General features: G+C 38.9%; 1 protein-coding gene across 12 annotated transcripts in view; it reads left to right on the top strand.

Annotated features, from left to right (window-relative positions):
- ROBO2 (roundabout guidance receptor 2) overlaps nucleotides 1-18659 on the top strand; it is a 1044784-nt gene that overhangs the window by 1010624 nt on the left and 15501 nt on the right. For 8 of the 12 annotated variants that reach the window (XM_017731509.1, XM_017731508.1, XM_017731515.1 and 5 more), the window contains 3 exons: nucleotides 384-598; nucleotides 10053-10235; nucleotides 14852-15022. In XM_017731509.1, coding sequence (XP_017586998.1) covers nucleotides 384-598; nucleotides 10053-10235; nucleotides 14852-15022 — 569 coding nt within the window. The remainder of the gene's footprint in view (nucleotides 1-383; nucleotides 599-10052; nucleotides 10236-14851; nucleotides 15023-18659) is intronic. The other 4 variants (XM_017731514.1, XM_017731518.1, XM_017731513.1 and 1 more) reach the window with 1 other exon arrangement.

Raw genomic sequence — 18659 nt, 5'->3', positions numbered from 1 at the left:
TTCAATGTGTGATTTGCAAGGGGGAATATTGGGAGAGACACTTACGTGCTAGGCTGGGATTCAGAATTGTGCTTTTCCATGGGTTTCCTACCTGATTTATGTAGCTTCTGTGCCCATTGCTCTTCATCTATGAGAAGATAATCCTGACCTTCCCCATCCTAGAGGATTTTATCTTCATTATTTTTATTTAAGACTGGAAAGTGTTCAGGTGCTCTGGTATTAGAAGCTGAGGTGAATAACTGAACTGACTTTTCTTGAGTTTGACCTAACCAAGCACGTTTTGTAAATCAAAACTTCAGGACTTGTTGAAAGGCTTGTGTTTTATTGACCATGGGCTGCAAAGCCTCGTCCATTCTGATAACTTTTCCTGTTTGTTTGTGTAGGCACATCCAAAGCAATACACAACCTCCTCAGGCTCCAGTTCCTCCCCTAGGATACGTATCTGGAAACCTTATTTCAGATTTGGAAACAGATGTTCCAGATGATGATGATGATGAGGATGATATGGAAGAAGAAACTGTAGAAATCAGTAGGCCACTAAGAGGTCTAGAGCATACTCCAGGCTCCAGTATGGACAATCTAGACAGCTCTGTGACAGGTAACCAAACACAGTGACACCAACTTGTTCCTACCAGTAAAATACATCACCATTTGGACACTTTCTAAGTGAAAATTTATTCCACTTGATTTCTGTAACATTTAAAATGTGTTAATACTAAACACTAAAGTTAAAGAAGGATTTGGAAATACTTTGTTTTGCTGCAAAATGATAAGAGAATTCATGAATTTTAAAAAGCTTTAAAGACTTGAAAGAAAATTCAGTTATATCCTAGCTTTCATGAAAGGTTCATTCTACTAGAAAAGCAAGGCAGTTACATAAAAAGGAGGGGGAAGACCTCAGCTTAGCAATATATATTTCATAAATCAGGAGCAGCATAAAAATGCTATCTTAAAGCACTTTTAGATATTTTGCTGGGTAAATGCTTTCCCAGATGAACACAAGGAAGTTAAAAGACTTCAGAGTAAGTGTAGTTAGATCAGCACAATGTTTATTTCTAGAGTAAATACAACATTTATGTAGGAAAATATGTATTTTGAACCTACTTTATATTGCTGAATTTAGTAATTGTTCCCTTTTAGAAAATCTGTTTAATAATTCTGACCCTCCTTCCCTCACTTCTTCTTGTCCTTTGCATGCCGTGGAAAGCTACAGCATCATCAAAGGGGACCTAGAAAGGCCTGCTATAAACTAATGCACAGAATCTGAATGAATTAAATTGCTGGTGGTGAAATGTAGGCAGTGAAAGATGCTGTTTTTTAAAAACACAGATTTTATATGGAAGTAATGTACTTTTGGTAAGCATCAGTGTCCTTCTTTTTAGGTTGAACCTGGGCCTCTGTATAATGTACTGTGTCCATAATGTGCAGGTGTGCTGGAGACCCAAATATCCCCAATGTCACAGTGGTAGTGGGTGCTGCTTCAGGTTTTGATCTCAGCAGATGAACCCTGATTGTTGGTTTTACCTTAAGGGAGACTTGATCAGAACAACTTCCTACCATGGCACCACTGAATTCCATCTTTGTCCGGACCTCTGAAATTCCAAGGCTTTTGCACCCACACTGAAAGGTTGCTATTCTGAAAACACTGTGAGAATATGACAGTGGTGGAGCATCAATACCTATAATTTTCTTCCTTTTCCTTTGCTGAATGAAATAGTGTGTAGCTTAATCCCACTTTCCAGGTTTTCCTTCACCCTAGAGCCAGACTGCTTGCCAATCTAATTAAGATTTAAGAATTGCATCTCTGCTGCTGCCATTTGAAATCCAGATGCAACTGAAGGCCGTAGAGTTAAAGTTTAAATCCCTGAATTGAGAAGGTTAACTTATTAGTGCATGAGTATGTTAACTCACTTTGCTTGAATTTCTAGTGTAATCTCCTTCAGGCAATAATTCTGCATATTTTTGCATATCTCACTAATGGCTCAGCAGCCTTTCTGTTAGCAATTCACTACAAGTTTTGCACTGGTAAAACAGCAATAAATAAATAAATTTTTAAAAAACAGCCTGGTATAAATTTTTCATTTGGTATATATTAATATGCCAATGCTTACATATCAGTAAATCAGAAAATTAATGTTTCCACATTTGCATCTTCACCTAATAGTTTGGACCACCCTCCCTAGAACAAATAAGAAATAGTTGTATTCCTGCTCCAACTAGAAACTTTAGTGCTTACTACAATTCATACTTTTATGAATAACCTTCAAGCTTCTTACAATATTTATAAATCTTCTTCCATTTTTGGAGTGTTAAATATCTAATTACTGGAGTGTTAAAAGCTTCCCGATATTTTGGAAGAAATTGGTCAGAACTTGATAATGTAGGCTGGGAGTGTACTTAAGTTGATCTAAATATACACCCACTCATCACCACCACTAACTTCATGTGGCCTCATCAAGCTGAAAATTAAAGTTTTTCATTTGTTTTTTCTTTTGCTTGTTTAATTACTAGCTCTGGTTCACGTGACAAGGTGTGTGCTGGCACTGCAGGAAGGGAATGTGCAGCTGGAAAGGAAGCAAAATTATAGACTGGCCCTATAGCATAAAGCCAACATTTAGACTGACTTAATTAAGGAACAACAGCCTTACAGAAGTGCACCCAGAGTGTTAGTCTAAAGGGTCTGTAAGATGGCAAAATCTCCAAATAACAAAACTATTCTGTTTTCCTCAGTTGCTGTATGGGTAAAACCTTGATTTTAGGAGATTTTGTTTTGGGCTTGTTTTTTCCTAAGGGTGGAAAGAAATTGCCTATTATACTTGGGCAATTTTTTTTTCAAAAGAGAATTTTAATTTTTGTTTATCTGTTTCTGTTAACTCTTCTAGGCTGTGCTTGTTGGTTTTAAGGGGTGTATAGCAAATTGCTTCAGTTGTTCCCAAGCTGTTTCTCATTCTTCAATTTGATTGCTATTAAAGTACTGTAGAACAACTAAATCGTTCTTTCTTGTGCTGAGAATATATAAGCTGCTTCTTTTCACAGAGCCTTTGGTGACTTCAACCAGCATTTTGCTAGGAATTTATAGATCACGTTTTCACTTCTCTAAATGTATTTGAAAATGGAGGCAAATGAGAACAGCTGACCCAGATGAAGCAATATTTCTGTTCATTCTGAAGTGCCCTGGGAGTTCAGTGTTTGTGAGAAATCTAAATTGACATCCCTTGGTCCAGACTTCCTCCAAACAGAGTTGCTGTGGAGGGAGCAGGGTGAGGTTCCTCACCCTGTAGTGTTAGCATGCCTCAGCAATGCCTCAAAGATACCCACTCTTGGACTGAAATGGGGCTTTGTTCTTTATGGCTGAGCTGAGAACAAGGATTTCCTGCAGTGCCAAATGTGGGATTCTCTGAGGGGAAGCACTGGCACTGCATGAGCCAAAGCACAAACTGCTGAATCCCTCTGACAACACAGTGCTGCTCCTTTAAACTATTTAAAAGTCAAGTTGTCTTCCAGGCCCTTGAGTTTTAGTCACAGCTAACTGAAGATTCAGACAAGGATTTAATCTGCACTATTAAGCTTTTCTCTTTGCAGGTGGCAGAGACATAATGTTGATGTGTATAATAAAGTGAAACAAAAGGAGGAGTGCACAGGAACTGTATCTTAACATTCTCCAGATATCACAAAGAGAACTTAGAGAGGGAGATTTGGATTTGAGAGCTTGTGGGTGGTAATATGAAATTAAATCCAAGGTTTTGCTTGGATTTGCTTTCATTCCCAGTATGGTTTGTTAGGATACTGAGTCACTGAATCTGCTTTGAAAAAGAATAGAAAGAAAGAACCAAAACACACTGGTAAAACTTTTGCTCACTTGACTTTTAATTCATAATTATTTAGGGTTATTTTTTGCTCTCAGAGACACATTGAAATATTTTTTTTCTTTCTCTTATGTTTAATGTTTGCTTTTATAATAAATTGCTGTGCAGAGTTGTGGCATGGATGGCCACAAAGAGTCTGTTACGTTTTTCTACTTTAACAGACTTAATTAACTGCATATGATGACTGTAGAAGAAATTAATTTGCTTCTCACTGAAATCAGTAAGAAAAAACCTAGGGTTTTTCAGGTCAAAGTATTATGGTTTGGGGGTTTTCTTTGCCCTGTCCTTATCTCCTCCTCCTGCAGCACCAGTGCAGCTGGTAGTGAGAGCTGTGTACCTTCAGTCCTGGTGCATTTTGACTGAGGGAAGAATTTGACTCATTAACTAGCACGGAAATTAGAACAAGGCCTCTTCTACCTAACTGATACAAATGGATATAAACAGAGAGATATTCTTGCAATCAGTGCCACAGCAAATGGATTGCAATTTTTTTTTTCAATAGAATTATATAGATCTAAATTATAAAAATCTCTGTAGATTGTGTAGCTCAGCAAGGAAGAATATCCCTTATCTGACATGTTTTGGTCTTGATTAAAAGACTCACTGATCACTGTCTGTATGGAAAAAGTTGTTCATTCACTGTGTCTGAGCACAAATGGAATAATTCTTGAAAACTGCACAATATCATTTTCATGAGCCATTTTTTACCACGGCAGAGCTCAATATTTATATTGATTTGCTTAGGGATACCTATTGCAAAAGATTCTATTTTATAAGCAGTTAGACAGATTGCATTTAATAGGAAGAATGTGTTTCATGGATTAAATATGTGCTCAGAAAATAGGAAACTGCTACTTTTTGTATCTCATAAAAATGGTAATGCAACAATTAGCAGGGTCATATTATAAAGCACAGACTTTACTCTAGCTTAATGGATCTAGGGATATGCATTCATCAGCAACGATAGATTTAGCATAAAATGACATGTAAATGAATTGATGACTGATCATAAATTAATTTTAGTGCTGAAGAAGTAATAGAGACACAGCAAGATGCCACTTTATCATAGTATTTTACTGCTCAGCAACATTTGAGCAACTACTTAATGTTCTGTGTGCATTTCTTTTCTAACAGCTTGAATAAATTTGAGATTTTTTTGTGCCTTTCAGCAATATGGAAACCAAAAAAATCTAGAAAGATGGAATGCAAACAGAAATAAATTGAGCTAAGTGACATAAATTCATTTTTCATTAGATGTTTATGAAGGTCATTAATTATCATTGGACCTGTGAAGTGCCAAATATCTACGTATGGTTTTTACCTCCCTTTTTTTTAGTGTTTTCTGCCCAGAAATAAAATATTTAAAACTTAAGGGTTTATTCCAGGTGTATACATTTAAATATATGGATATTTATGGTGGAGGAAAGTACAAAACAAAGTCTAGTTTTTGGAAATGTGATCATATTTATATTCTGCATTCAAACACTTCTGTTATTCTTTCTTATTTTGATGGTACAATGACTATTGCCCCTTCTATTCCATCACTTCCACCAAAATCAGTGGGCATTCTTGCTGTGTAATCACGACAGTGGTCAGACATACCCAAGAGAAGGATAGTATCTTTCTCCTGTACAAAGGCTAAAAGAATTCTGTAACTGGTTTCAACTGAAGTAGCATCAGTCCCCAAGGACATCACCCACACTTCACAAACCTAAGCAGTCTATCCCTGTTCCATTAAAAAACTGCAGAGGAGCAGGGGCTTTATATTAATACGTGTTGGATGGTCTTGTAAAGGAAAACACAAGAGGTAAGCACATAGAGGTTGTTAGATGCAGGAAGGTATCTAATGGAATTCTCAGAAGTGTCAGGTTTGTTGTGAGCAGCATTTATTTCATAGGTGCATTAGACTTTTTTTATTATTATTTTTAAGTAAAGCAACAGTACACTTTACAAAGAAAAAGAGCATTTTTATTGCCAGCAAAATGCCACTAAAAGCAGTAGCATGCAGTTTGCTGGGAGCTGGCACCTCTGTTCCCCTCACCTTTCCCTGAGAGCAGAGAAGCTTTCTGTTTGCATTAGCACCAAGAGATATTTTATGGAGCAAGGAAACAGAGTTCAACTTTTCACAGAGCTGATTTTGTTCTGCATAAAGCATTTACTGCTGCTGTCAGCAAGAGTAAAATTTACAATTGCCAGAAAGCGTAAAAACTCAAATGTGCTCTTGGAAAAAACATAGTGAGCTGCATGTAAAGGAGACACTAAAAGCCTGTTTCATCCCATTTCAAAATGCACAGTTGATCTGAAAGGAACGTCAGCATCTCTTATTCTGCCTTTATTCAGAGCAAAACAAATGTGCATCTGATTTGGAAAGCAAGAGGCCAGTGGATGCCTTTAAACAAGCAGTCACCACGTGTGCTATGTTAACACAGCTGTGTGGTGGCCTGAGGTGCCCGGGCTGGGCTCCAGCACTCCCATGCCTTCTGGGCAATGTCTACACCTCTGCAGGTCAGAGCAAAATGGGATTTACTGCTGCAGGTTTTGGTGGGGAGAAGCAATTGTTTATGCAGTGAAACTGAATAGCTCAGGAATCAGTAGAAATAATGTAGAGATTTTGCCTTTAGCTCCCTGGTCACACACAGCTGTGGGTGCTGAATGTGTCTCAGGGTATCTTGCTGACTTCAGCAGTTACAAAAAGTTTCTATATAAAAAGTTGCTGCCAGCAACCAGAAATAACATAGAATGGTTTGGACTAGAAGGGACTTTTAAAGGTCATCTGGTTCCAACCCCCCTGCCATGGACAGGGGCACTTTCTACTTGACCAGGTTGCTCAGAGCCCCATCCAGCCTGGCCTTGAACACTCCCAGGTTTGAGATATCCACAACTTCTCTGGGCAGCCTGTTCCAGTGCCTCACCACCTTCACAGGAGAGAATTTCTTCCTTATACATAAGCTAAACCTTCTCTCAGTTTGAAAATATTTCTTCTTGTCCTGTCACTACAGGCCTTATCAGAAAAGCCTCTTTCTGTCTTTATTATAACCCTCCATTGTATATTGAAATGCTGCAGGAAGATCTCCCCAGAGCCCTCTCTTCTCCAGGATGAACAACCCCAGTTGTCCCAGCCTGTCTTCACAGAAAAGGGGTTCCAGCACTCTAATCATTGTTGTGGCTCCTCTCTGGACACACTTGGACAGGTCCATGTCTGCCTTGTGCCCCAGACCTCAGAACTGGATGCAGAACTCCAGGTGGAGCCGTGACATCCCAGTAAAACTCATGTCCCTGCGAGAACAGAGCTGTGCTTCCGGCCTGACAGGTCCCTCCTAGAACAGCTGCTGGAGGAGAGGGGAAGAAGGAATGATCCATAGCCAGAGCACACTGTTCCTAGACTTGCTAACACTTCCTGCCTGTGGGAATGTGGAGGAGTATAAGAACAGAGATTTTTGTAGTACTAGCCTAGAAAACTGGCAGTTTGATAATAAAAATGTAGGTAGTTTTAGAAAAACTGGCATGTCTCTGAGAGTGTAGAACAATAGCTGTATTCACACACTATGTGCTTTTGCAGATTTTCAGTATATTTCATACCTAAAATGAGGTTTATTTTTTTTTTACTGACTAACAGAGCAAATGAAAAACAGCTACTACACATACCCTGAAAGTGTCCCACCCAAATTACCATGTGCACTGTATGTTGTGTAACAGCTGTGGTTAGCAAATGGACAGAGCACTGTGAGCAAGTGGAAATTAAAAGTTCTTCTAAAACATCCATAGTCTCATGGACTATGATACTGAAAACAAAAAGTGCTCTGTACAGTATATGGTTTTATATGTCTCTACACAGACAATAGAATATATGTCTATGAACAGAAAACCCTTGGGCCCTGAAATTAATGGCACATGTGTTAAATTTTAGCATCTAAGTATCATCCTTTGATATCTGTAGCTCTAGTTATACTTTTGTGTTTCAGCTTGTGCTCACATATTTTGTGGAATGTGTGTATAAGTGATGTTTGAAAATGTCCTCAGTTATAGCATTTCATTTTCTTACATCTTCATGAAGTGTTTTATCTGTAGTATCTCTTTTCATACATCATCAATAACTGTTGCTAAGTGTCTTTGCTCTCCATTCGCTATGATGTCCTATCACACTTTGATTGTTAGTTCAGAAACTATCCTCTCAGAGGAAATTCAGTTTTAGCTTTCCCTTGCTGTTATCTGGGCTCCCTTACATCTGTCTGCATCAGGTCGAGTCTGTTTGGAAAATAACAATTTTATGTGTGCTTTTGGCAAGCAGAATCAAATTCTGTCACTCTCTGTTGCACTTAACTCACTTTCTGCCTGTCAGACCTCCACAGACCTCTTTGGTTTCTTTTCCTGTGTCTGAGGAGTGCACAGGTTTTTGTTATTATAGCCTGCCACTTCTCTGACATTCAAAGGTTTGGTCACTGCAGCATCACAAAATAATCTATTGTTCTTGGGCTTTGCGGTGCAGCGTGCTACTGAATTCCAGGATTCATTTATTGTATTCATGAGCTATTTTTGCAGGACATTTTTAATATTTGACACCACCATTAGTTAATTAGCCTATCAATTAACCAATAAGCAGGTCATTATTGATTTACTACTTAACAATTTTAAACACAGCAATGCTTTCTTGGACATGGATTAGGAAAAGGCTACTGTACTACTATGCATTTTATGTACATTTACAGAAATTCAGCTCTGCTGACTTAGTCAGGGCCATGATGCATCCCTCCTCTCCTGTCTTCATGTCTTTGAAAACCAGTTCTGTGCTCATTCACACAGGTTCACTGGGCTTTTTTTTTTTTTCTCAGCATATAAATGCTGTTAAAAAGCCCATTTCAGGTATTTCGGTGTGGGGGTGGTGCCTGTACTATCTCAGAACAGCACGCTGTGTCTACACAGCACCATGCAATGCCATGCAGCAGCTCAGGTCCCAAAGCAGTCTGGTTGCTCTGCACCTCACCTGGACTTGGTAGTTCATTAGCAGGGCTGCCCTGTTCCTGGAGAAAAGTACTTGCTGCTGGCTCTTCCTTTTGCCTCCCGCTCCACTGCACAGTGCGGAATGACCCTGGGACATTTTAGAAGTACAGAACGCCACCATCTCCATCTGAAACCCTGAAAGAAACAGAATTACAGTATTTGGGAAAAAAAAATTTAATTGAGTGATAGCTTTTGAAACTGCCATGCTGGGTAACTGATTGATGCTTGATTCATGCATCAGAAAAAATAATAAAAAAAAGAAAAGCGAGTAAGATTAATCCTTCCTTCTCTATTGCTCTATATTTCAGTTATGTCAAGATTTCTATATTCCTTTCATGTGGTTTTTCTGGTATCTAGTTTTCTGACTGCATTTTTATGATGTTGTTATCACTTTCCTCTCCTGCAGTGGTGGTAATCCATTGTTAGAAGGTACCATGGGACCAACACTGGTCTAGTGACTCACTCAGTATTAAATTTGAGCATATATTTGCTCTGCTCTTGAATCCTAATTATTTCAAACCTTTTAAAAAAAAGTTATTTTAATCCACTGGAATGAACTTCTTTGGATCAGCTGTTTTCAGGCCATTAAAACTGCTCATTTACTTTAAGGTTTTGATTGACAAAATTACATGGTTCCAGTCTTGTTCAGAATAGCTCTTGAAGCCCAGGTCTGACTTTAGCCATATCTACTGAGACTTACACATGTGCAGTCCAAAATTAAGACTCGGTTTGGCAAATATCAAACTAGATACTGATTTGTAACAAGCCAAGTAAAACAAACATAGTAAAAACAGTCACACTGAATTCAATCACAGGAAAAATCCATTAATTTAAAAAAAATTTTACTGTGGAACCTTTGCATGTGTAAAGAACATGTGTTATTTTGTTTCCAGGACCATTATTTTGTTTCCAGGCTACGTGGAGCAAACTAGGAATGAGATCCCAGCTAGCACTGATAGTACTCTGTTGTACCAAACTCTGTCAGATAAACTTTGGGGTTTGTGTTGTTAAAGGACACAATAACTGGGTCTTTAAGCTTTAGATGAATATTGCTGTTTCGTACCAAGCTCTGTCAAATGAATTTGGGGTTTCCTGTTAAGAAAGGACATATTAAGTGGGTCTTTAAGCTTTAGATGAACAAAGAATATCAATGTGCACCACTCACTAGCCCCCTACATTTGTTTTTAGGTTCAATGGTAAATGGATGGGGTTCTGCGTCTGATGAGGACCGTAACTTTTCTAGTCATAGATCTAGTGTAGGTAGCTCCTCAGATGACTCGATCTTTACCAGCGGCACTTTTGCACAAGCACTGGTTGCAGCAGCAGATAAAGCTGGGTTTAGGCTGGATGGAACCAGCCTGACAAGAACAGGTTTGTAGACTCAAAGTTGATGCTTTCTGCATGAAGGGTGTCTCTGCCTATCCTTCTCTCAGTGAACCTACGTCTCACACTTGTCTAACATGCATGGAATAAGGTGGATGGAGATACTCTTACTGGTGTATTTTAAATGAAACCTTGCATTATGTTTCATTTTTAGAGATTTGAAGTAGTGAATAGCACAAGCTTTTAATCTGCACTTCGGTCTGCTGCGGTTCCCCTCAGTGCTGACTCTGCTGTAGATTTACTGACATATGCTCATTTAATATTTCGGTGAAGAGATTGCTAATTCTGCCTTGCAGCCTTTGATGATTTCATTTTCTGAATAATCTCCTCACAATCATTCACATTTCCAGTGATGAACATCATCTTTAAACTATTATCTCCATCCCTGCTCTTCTGTTGCATTTCTTGCAAAAGTGTGTTTTTCTCCAAAGTTTTTCTAAGCATGGGGTGACTTGGTGTGCTTTTATTGTTAACAATACAAACTGTTTAAAGCTGTGTTAATAGCTGATTTAAAAAATAATTAATTCAATAAGTTAATATATTTTGATAACATTTAATTTTGGTTATGCCAACTGAATCTGCCAAGTAAAATGTAACAAAGGTAAAGTGGATATTGCATTTGAAAATAGCCAATCTTCTGAAATTAATTAAGGAAAACGAAATATATTTTAGCTCTTATTTTTAAAGCTCCATATGTTTTATTTCTATTAAAAATAAAAGGAAAAATTATCTTTAAATATTCTGTTAAAAAAAGAATAAATTTACATTTTCTTAGTCTTGTCAAAATGGCAACAATAACTAATTATTTAAATCCACAAATCTATTAGCAAAGTATGAACTTGGGTCATTTTTTGTTATGCTTCCTCACCTGATTCCTAGTGATAGGTCCCATAATACTCCTCACATTTAAATTTTTTAGACTACTAGTCTGGTATGAAGTCTCTCCTTCATGTGCACTTAGGAGAAATATCTCACGTGTTGGGGGCTGAGTACTGTAGGCTTTCTGCATGCAATAACTTCATGGCAAGCACTGCCTTTTAGGAACGTTAGGAATAAAGGAAAGAGTTGATGGCAAAGTCCTAAGATCCAGCTTTTCTCAACTCACTGGGACTTTTGCCACTGCCTTTGGTCAGACATAGTCATAGTCATCAGTCCTTAAAAGATTGTTATTTCACCGTAGCTGAAGCCCTCAATTGTTTCCTTATATTAATGGAAAATTGAGTAAATCTGTCTTATCATTTAAAAAAAAACCTAAAGAAAGAAAGCAAAACAAAAGAAAACTCATGTAGACCTTGACTTATCTACTGCAGAAACATTTGGCCAAACTATGACTTAAAAGATACTGTTTTCCTTGAATAGTCTCACCGGTTCTGAATGAAAGGAGCAAATCCTTTCCATCCTTTTCTTTGGTGGTATTTGCTCCAGTAAAAGCTAATGCAAAGATTCACCCAAAGTTACTGTCACTTGTATCAAACGTTTGAGAAGTGCAGTTTCTGCCACCTACTCATAACAGAAGTAAATGGACACAAAAACACAGACACTTAGAATAAATACGATTTTTTTTTATACCTATGTGAATGGAAAATACAAGGGAAGGATGAGAGCCCCGTAGTCAGCTGTATTTTCCTAGCTTAATTAGGTTACAAATGCACGTAAAGTGAGTATGTGTGTAATTCCTCAGACAGACCATTAGAGTACAGGATACAAAAAAGGATCCAGCAGTTGTGGTAGAGACTTTATGATTATTACCCTCTTATTCTCTTAATGATCCAGCGGGCAAAATGGAAATAAAATAAAAACCCACATGCAAACAAACAGCCCTCCCTTCTTTTCCACACAGAAACCTCAGCAAATGGAAGCACTCCCCCTGCTCACTGCAGTGTCATTAGGATGTGTCACCTTGCAGGGCAGGGTGGCTCGGTCCGACATCCCTGTTACAGCCCCGCTGCCCCACAGCAGCCCCCCAGAGTGCAACACGGTGTCTGGCAGTGCAGAAGCAGCAGTGTTATCCTGTCCATTGCTCTGAAGGGAGCCTGAAGGTCCTGACTCTATTCCTCTGCAGTCTGGACAGTTATTTTCACCCATTTAGAGCAGCTGTGAAGTATTCTCAGCGGTAGATACTAAAGGAGATGTCCAGCTTGATAGCCTCACGTGGGAATGTTTGATTGCCAAGCATAAGAGGCACTGGTGAATCCAGATGCAATGTGTCTCTCCTGCCAGACACTTTGATTCCAGTTTCCAGAAGCCATCATGTGATTTGCCATGAAGTTCAAACAGCTTTCCTTTTTAACACCCTTGGGAAATTAAATCAAGAATTAGTGGATTCATCCTTGTCTCCACTTAAACACACTAAATCTGCTACAGAAAGTCTGACACTGCTCAGCAGTTCTTACTGGAAAGGCTGCATACAAATACAAGATGCTGTAATCAGTTATTAAGTGCATTGAAAAATGTGTTATGGGAGTCTGCACATCATTTGTGTTTGCCCCATGTGAGATTTAGGTCAGTGCTATTTCTTTTGCCTCATTTTCATGAAGGGATAAAAGAGAATGTTTGGTGCCTTTTTCTTCTTAAAACCAGCATTCTGAATGAATAATCACATTGCTTTAGTCAAAAGAATAAGTGAAGAATCTGCGTCCTGCACTCACTAGTTGCATGTTGTGAATTTATTTTTGCAAAACATCTGTGCAACATGCTAAGAGCTGGGATGGAATTTCAGGCTCACATCTGAATTTCTCTGCATTAGTAGTCTTTTTTTTTTATTTTTATTTTTAAATGAAATTTTAATATTTTGTCTATGTTCATCTGTTGTGTTATCCTTATCCATGAAACAAGGGCTTGATCACTTGTCTTTGTCTGGCTGCAGCTGTGCCAGCTATAGAGGTTAATGTTCCCAAAAGCTTATTCCTGCTTTCTCCCAGCTCCAGAATTAGCTGCTTAGGCGGGTGTGCTGTAACCCAATTTCAGTTATAATGAGCTAGGTTGGCAAAGGCATTGTTTTCAGACTATATATATGTTCAGTTGGGCTTTTTTTTTTGGTTTTTGGGTTTTTTTGGTAGAGGAGGGTTAGGGAATGTCCAAATGAGGGGTTCAAACGTGGTAACCTCTGATAGCTGGCAGAGATGTGCAGCTGGGGACAAGCCTGCCTGAGGGCAGGGCACAGCAGTCAGAAGGTAGAAGATCAAACCTGAGACAGTCACGAAATCTCTGAAGTCAAATAGTGAAATATTATCCTAACATGTATGTGCTAATGTGAAACATGTTAGAGAGATTACAGCTACTTTTTCACTTTGCCCTCTTGGCACTGAGAATATTTCAAATGGGATGCTGAGCTGCATATTACTCCCAGTTAAGCTTTTCTAGTTCAGGTAATATGTGACAGCATGTTGGAAGTAAGCACATCTGTTGGAAGGTTTTACTAGAAAACATAACTCACTGCAGGGTCGACCATGGTCTAAGTTAACCAGAGGATAAAAAAACCTCCTTACTATCATGGGCCCAGTTGACCAAAACAATAGCAAACACCCATTTTGCCACTTTCTATCAACTGTTAACTCCATTTGGGCCTAGAGCAGCACTGAAAGAGATGAAGTTCTGACGGGTTTATGCATTTTCCCTTGCAGATAGCATTAAAACATATAAGAATTTTAGTTACTAATTCTAAATGAGTTAAGAAGTTAACATCTCCAAAATTTGGCAAGAATGACATACACATGAACAAAAGAAAGTAAAAGATGGTGATTTTTAGTTTTCATCAGTTATCATTAAACATTAAGTCTAGTTAAGTTAACAGAGTAAAAATATCAGAACAAGAGGAAGCAAATGTAGTAAATGAACTGTGCTCTTTACATTCTGAGGCTTTTAATGATCTGCTCCATACAACAGCATCACAGATACTTCTTTAAGAGAAATCGGGCTGCTTGAATAGTGTATATATATATATATATATATACACACACACACACACACAACATATATAAATCTGAGGTCAGAATATATATTTTTAACAAATAAAGGTTCTGAAAATTAACTGGAAAATTTTAGCATTCAAATATACCCCCATTTTTATTTCTTGAGAAGAGAGAGCCCTTAAGTATACAGACCTACACTGCTACATAGCTTGCAAAATCAGTTATGTTTATCTCGCTGGAGCTACTCCAGATATACAGTGCATATGGGAGCCCCTAAAATGAGAATCTGGCTCAGCAAACATGAAAGTGGAAGGCAGGAGGAGATAAATTTGATATGATTGCAGAACTGTTTTCCTTCCCTGTTCAAGGCTGAGGAGTTGTTATGACACATCTGTTCAGCACACAGAGCAGGTAGGAGTTACATGGCATACAGTAGTTCTATCACAACAGATGGAATAATTTTAATTATAAAAGTTAAAGACAAAAGAATGCCAAGTTTCTCTACTTAACTTTTTGTGGTGTGTCTTAAAGCAGCTGCTATCAGTGGGTACCTTGAGGGGACACTTGTCTGCCTCTGAGAATCAGACCTGATTTAATGTTTCAGAGCAGACATTAGCAGAACAGCCCATTTCAAGGCAGTAACATTTTTTCATCTGGTTTCTCTTTTTTTTTTTTTTTTTTTTTCTTCTTTAGGCAAAGCATATACTTCCTCCCAGAGACCTCGGCCAGGCAGTCCTTTTTCTACTGACAGCAGCACCAGTGCAGCTGTCAATCAGGGTCAGAGGCCGAGGCCCACGAAAAAACACAAGGGCGGACGTTTGGAGCAGCCCCCTTTGCCTCATCGCCGGGAGGGAATCACGGACGGTGAGTGTCGGGGAGGAAAACCTGCAACAGGCAGGTGTGCACAGCAGGAGAAGGCAGAGCCACCTTCTCAGGAGTAGTGGTTACAGTCAATTAATGCTTTGGTGGAGTGGGGTCCCCAGGTTGGCACATGAGCAATATCGCAGCTCTAGCAGTGTGGGGCTTGGGTGAGTGTTCGAGGAGCTTTTCTTCATTTCTGCTCTGAACATGTCATCATCTCTTAGGGTTTCTCTGATCTCTGTATAAATCTTACCCCAAAATGACTTCATTGCACATGAGCTGACATTGAAAAATGGCCTGTAATTTTACATTTTATGAAAGTAGCCACCACTAGCAGTAGCTGTATGTCATGAATTCCTAAGGAGAAGCAGAGAGCTGCTCCCACAGGACTCTGTTTGGTCTGTGCCGGTTTTGACAGACGCCCAAGAGCTACAGCAACACGTGCCATGCTTTTCCCATGATTCTGCCTCACATCTTGTCCATGCTGCTTCAGTCCTGACATCCACTGAGCTCAGTGACTGTGTCTTCCTATTTTACATCTCCACTTCTCACTTATGACTACTTCCCATTTGGAAATTTCTGGCATGTCTGTTCTGCTCTTCTGATAATTAAGATAAGCTCTGTCTTCCATTTTCTCTGTCTACCCTTCTTGAGTCTGGCAAAAGACACAATTACTGCATGTTAGTTTTTGAGGAAGACTGGATAGGAAGGTGGCCAGCTGGCTACCTCCCCCTCATTTCTTCTGATCCCTGGCCTTGCATCTGTAGGTGTTGAAATGGTCAGAGTATTCACCAAAGAGGTTATTGTTACATCTCCTGCTCCGTGGCTCATTCTCACTGCCATATTATTTGTGGAAACAACTTAAAGTAGCTTAGATTCTGCTTATATGGATCCGAGTTCCTTTAAACATTAATTCCCTCCCCTTGTGGATATATTCCAGTGGCCTTTCTGTTACACAGATCTGTTGAATAGATGTGTCTATGAGAACAGTAACTGGAAATCATGGAAGTCACTTGTGGTGCTGGCCATACTCTTTCTGTGCATGTTTTGTTAACCCTTCTGAGTGGGTATCCTGTCGCCCTGAACTGTGAGCATCTTGGGCCACAATTTCTGTGTACATGTGAGCTTATAGTGCACTCAATATGGTGGCACTAATCTTTCTGCTTCTGAATACTGTTGCTACAGAAATGTTTTACGGTAGTGTGGGTACCAGAAAATTAATGGGAATCCAGTTCAGGTTATGAGACAGATGGAAGTGGGGCTCCTCAGAGAGTGACTCCATCATAAAATTTGGAATTGTTTTACATTAGTGAAAGAGATAAGATTTTAAGATCTATTTTAAAAGAGGAAACTCGTATTGTATTTTATTTATCCTTTATAAAATACTAATCTTAATGAAGTTTCTTTCATATATTTAAATCAGAGTAACAATGATATACTGTTTCCTTCAACTTCTCAGACACAGGCATTAACCATAACAGCTTTCGGATGCATTAGATTAGTATTTGTCTTTTATAAACCTAGCTAAAGTCCTTGCTATATGTTGCAAAAATGTATAATGTCCTGGAGCAATAGGGGAACTGTTCCCATCCTGTATTAACACAGGAACAAACAAACAAACACAAATGGTACCATTTTCTGCTTCAACTCCTACTGAATATGAGTCATTAAAGTGTAATGTCAAATCTGAGTCATAGTTAAATTTGCAAAAGATCATTTGTCAATTAAGGAAGCTAAAGGTTGCTGCTGCCACCTGCATGTATGTAAACAATTGAATTTAGGAATCTCTGGTTTGCAGAAATTAAAAATGGTAACTGGGTGCTTTCTGTGAAATACTGCAATGAACTTTACAAAGACAGACAATACCACTCTGCTTAAGCTATAGCTAGAAAAAGCAAGTAGGAGAACCTCATATATGGTCAGCAATTCCAAGCCCTAATCCAGGCCAGTCCATTCAGCCTGGGGTCATCCTGATTTCTGTGAAAAGCATCACTGTACATTTTCTCTGGTTTTTCAAATCCATTCCCTTATAACTACTTCCTCTTGGATTTGTCATGTGAGAATATACTTGGTTTGCCAGTTGTTTTCGAATTCCCAGGTTGGATGAGTCCTGGTATCCTGTGTTTAAGTCTCATCACATACTGGATGTCTGTCATTTTAAATTTTCATTGACTAAGAAAGCTCCAGCTTTCTCTGCCATTCCCATACACATCCTGAGTGTTTCCTCCTTGTTAACTGTAACCATGTGGGACAGTGCAAAAGGCCTAAGAAACTGTAATATTTAACACATAGCACACACATCTCAGACCGTGTAAGCATTTGAGGGTTCAACTTCATGCTTAGCTTTGACAGCAATCCACACAAATCCCCTAAAACCCTGCTTCTTCATTTCCTTCAGCTGCAGGTCAGAAGCCTCTAGAGACTGACTCTAGATGGAGTCTTCTTATTTGTCTTGCTGTACAACTTGTTCTCTCACTTCCCCATCCTGAAAGACTGTGGAGACAACAGCAAATCCACAGAGGAAGAATCTGTTATAAATCCCTCAGATGATCAAAACTTTCATTCTGAGCTCACAGTCCACCATAAAAAAAAAGGAGGTTTTTAGTGTTAGTGCTCAAGGAATAATTTGTTTTCCTTGAAACAATGTAGTCATGAATTGCAAAACAGTGGAATCTGTCATATAGTTTGCAGCATGGTAATTGTGTGACTGAAGTTAAAAGCCCTTCCTTAGCTGAGCATGATATGCAAAAAAAAAAAAGGGGAGGCAGAAGGGAAATGTGCTTAGGGTTTGAAAAGGAGAACTGGAATATAAGACTTATGTTACCATGCCTTGCCACTAACTTCCTACTGTGTATTAAAAATAATTTTTTCTAAGGTAGATCACTGTAGAGAAAATACTTCTTCCTGATGCTAGAAAATGTTTCAGAGGCTTATTAAATGTCACAGTAATTATCACCCCTAGGAAAAGAAATCACTGACACAGGTAGAAAGGTGTGTCCTTACAGTTGTAGGTTCTTTAACTTGATGCTTTTTCCAGTTAATAATGAGAGGCTGTGCCAAACCTTGACTGGTGCCTGAATCATTTAGCCAATGCTCTGCCTTCTAAGGAAGGGCTGGAGTAATCCCAAACTGAATATCCATTTTCCCCTTATCAGGCACTCTGATGTCCTACAGCTCCTCAATCACAATCCCTCCATTACTAAATCAATAAGACCATCACCTGCCCACCAATGCACTTATGAATTGCCTTGCAGGTTTGATAATCCTGCCATTAGAGGCTTCAAAATGAAAGTCTGGATGACATCCTACTGACCTGGAAAGTTACTAGCTCAGGGCAGGCTTTCAGATATTTTCCCTAGCATCTGAACGATAAATGGGATTTAGATGGAAGTAGGGTGAATCAGTGTTACCACTCTGGGTATGCTCACTGAAAATCCCGCTGAAGTCCCTAAATTTCTAAATTCAGAACTTCTCTGAAGTGATTGTCATGATGGAACGAGTTGGAATGCTTCTATGTGGTAATAAGTCTTCCTGTGAGGATGTGAGACTTCTAACTCAGCTGACATCTGTTACACATTTAGTAGGGGTAGGGAAGGCAAGGCAAGACTATTCTCAGTGTGTTGGAGTAAGAAATTAATGA

This window comes from Corvus brachyrhynchos, unplaced genomic scaffold (genome assembly GCF_000691975.1).
Source record: "Corvus brachyrhynchos isolate BGI_N302 unplaced genomic scaffold, ASM69197v1 scaffold152, whole genome shotgun sequence".
NCBI lineage: Eukaryota > Metazoa > Chordata > Aves > Passeriformes > Corvidae > Corvus > Corvus brachyrhynchos.
Note: the sequence above shows the minus strand (reverse complement) of the source record. Positions and strands in the feature narration are given on the sequence as shown.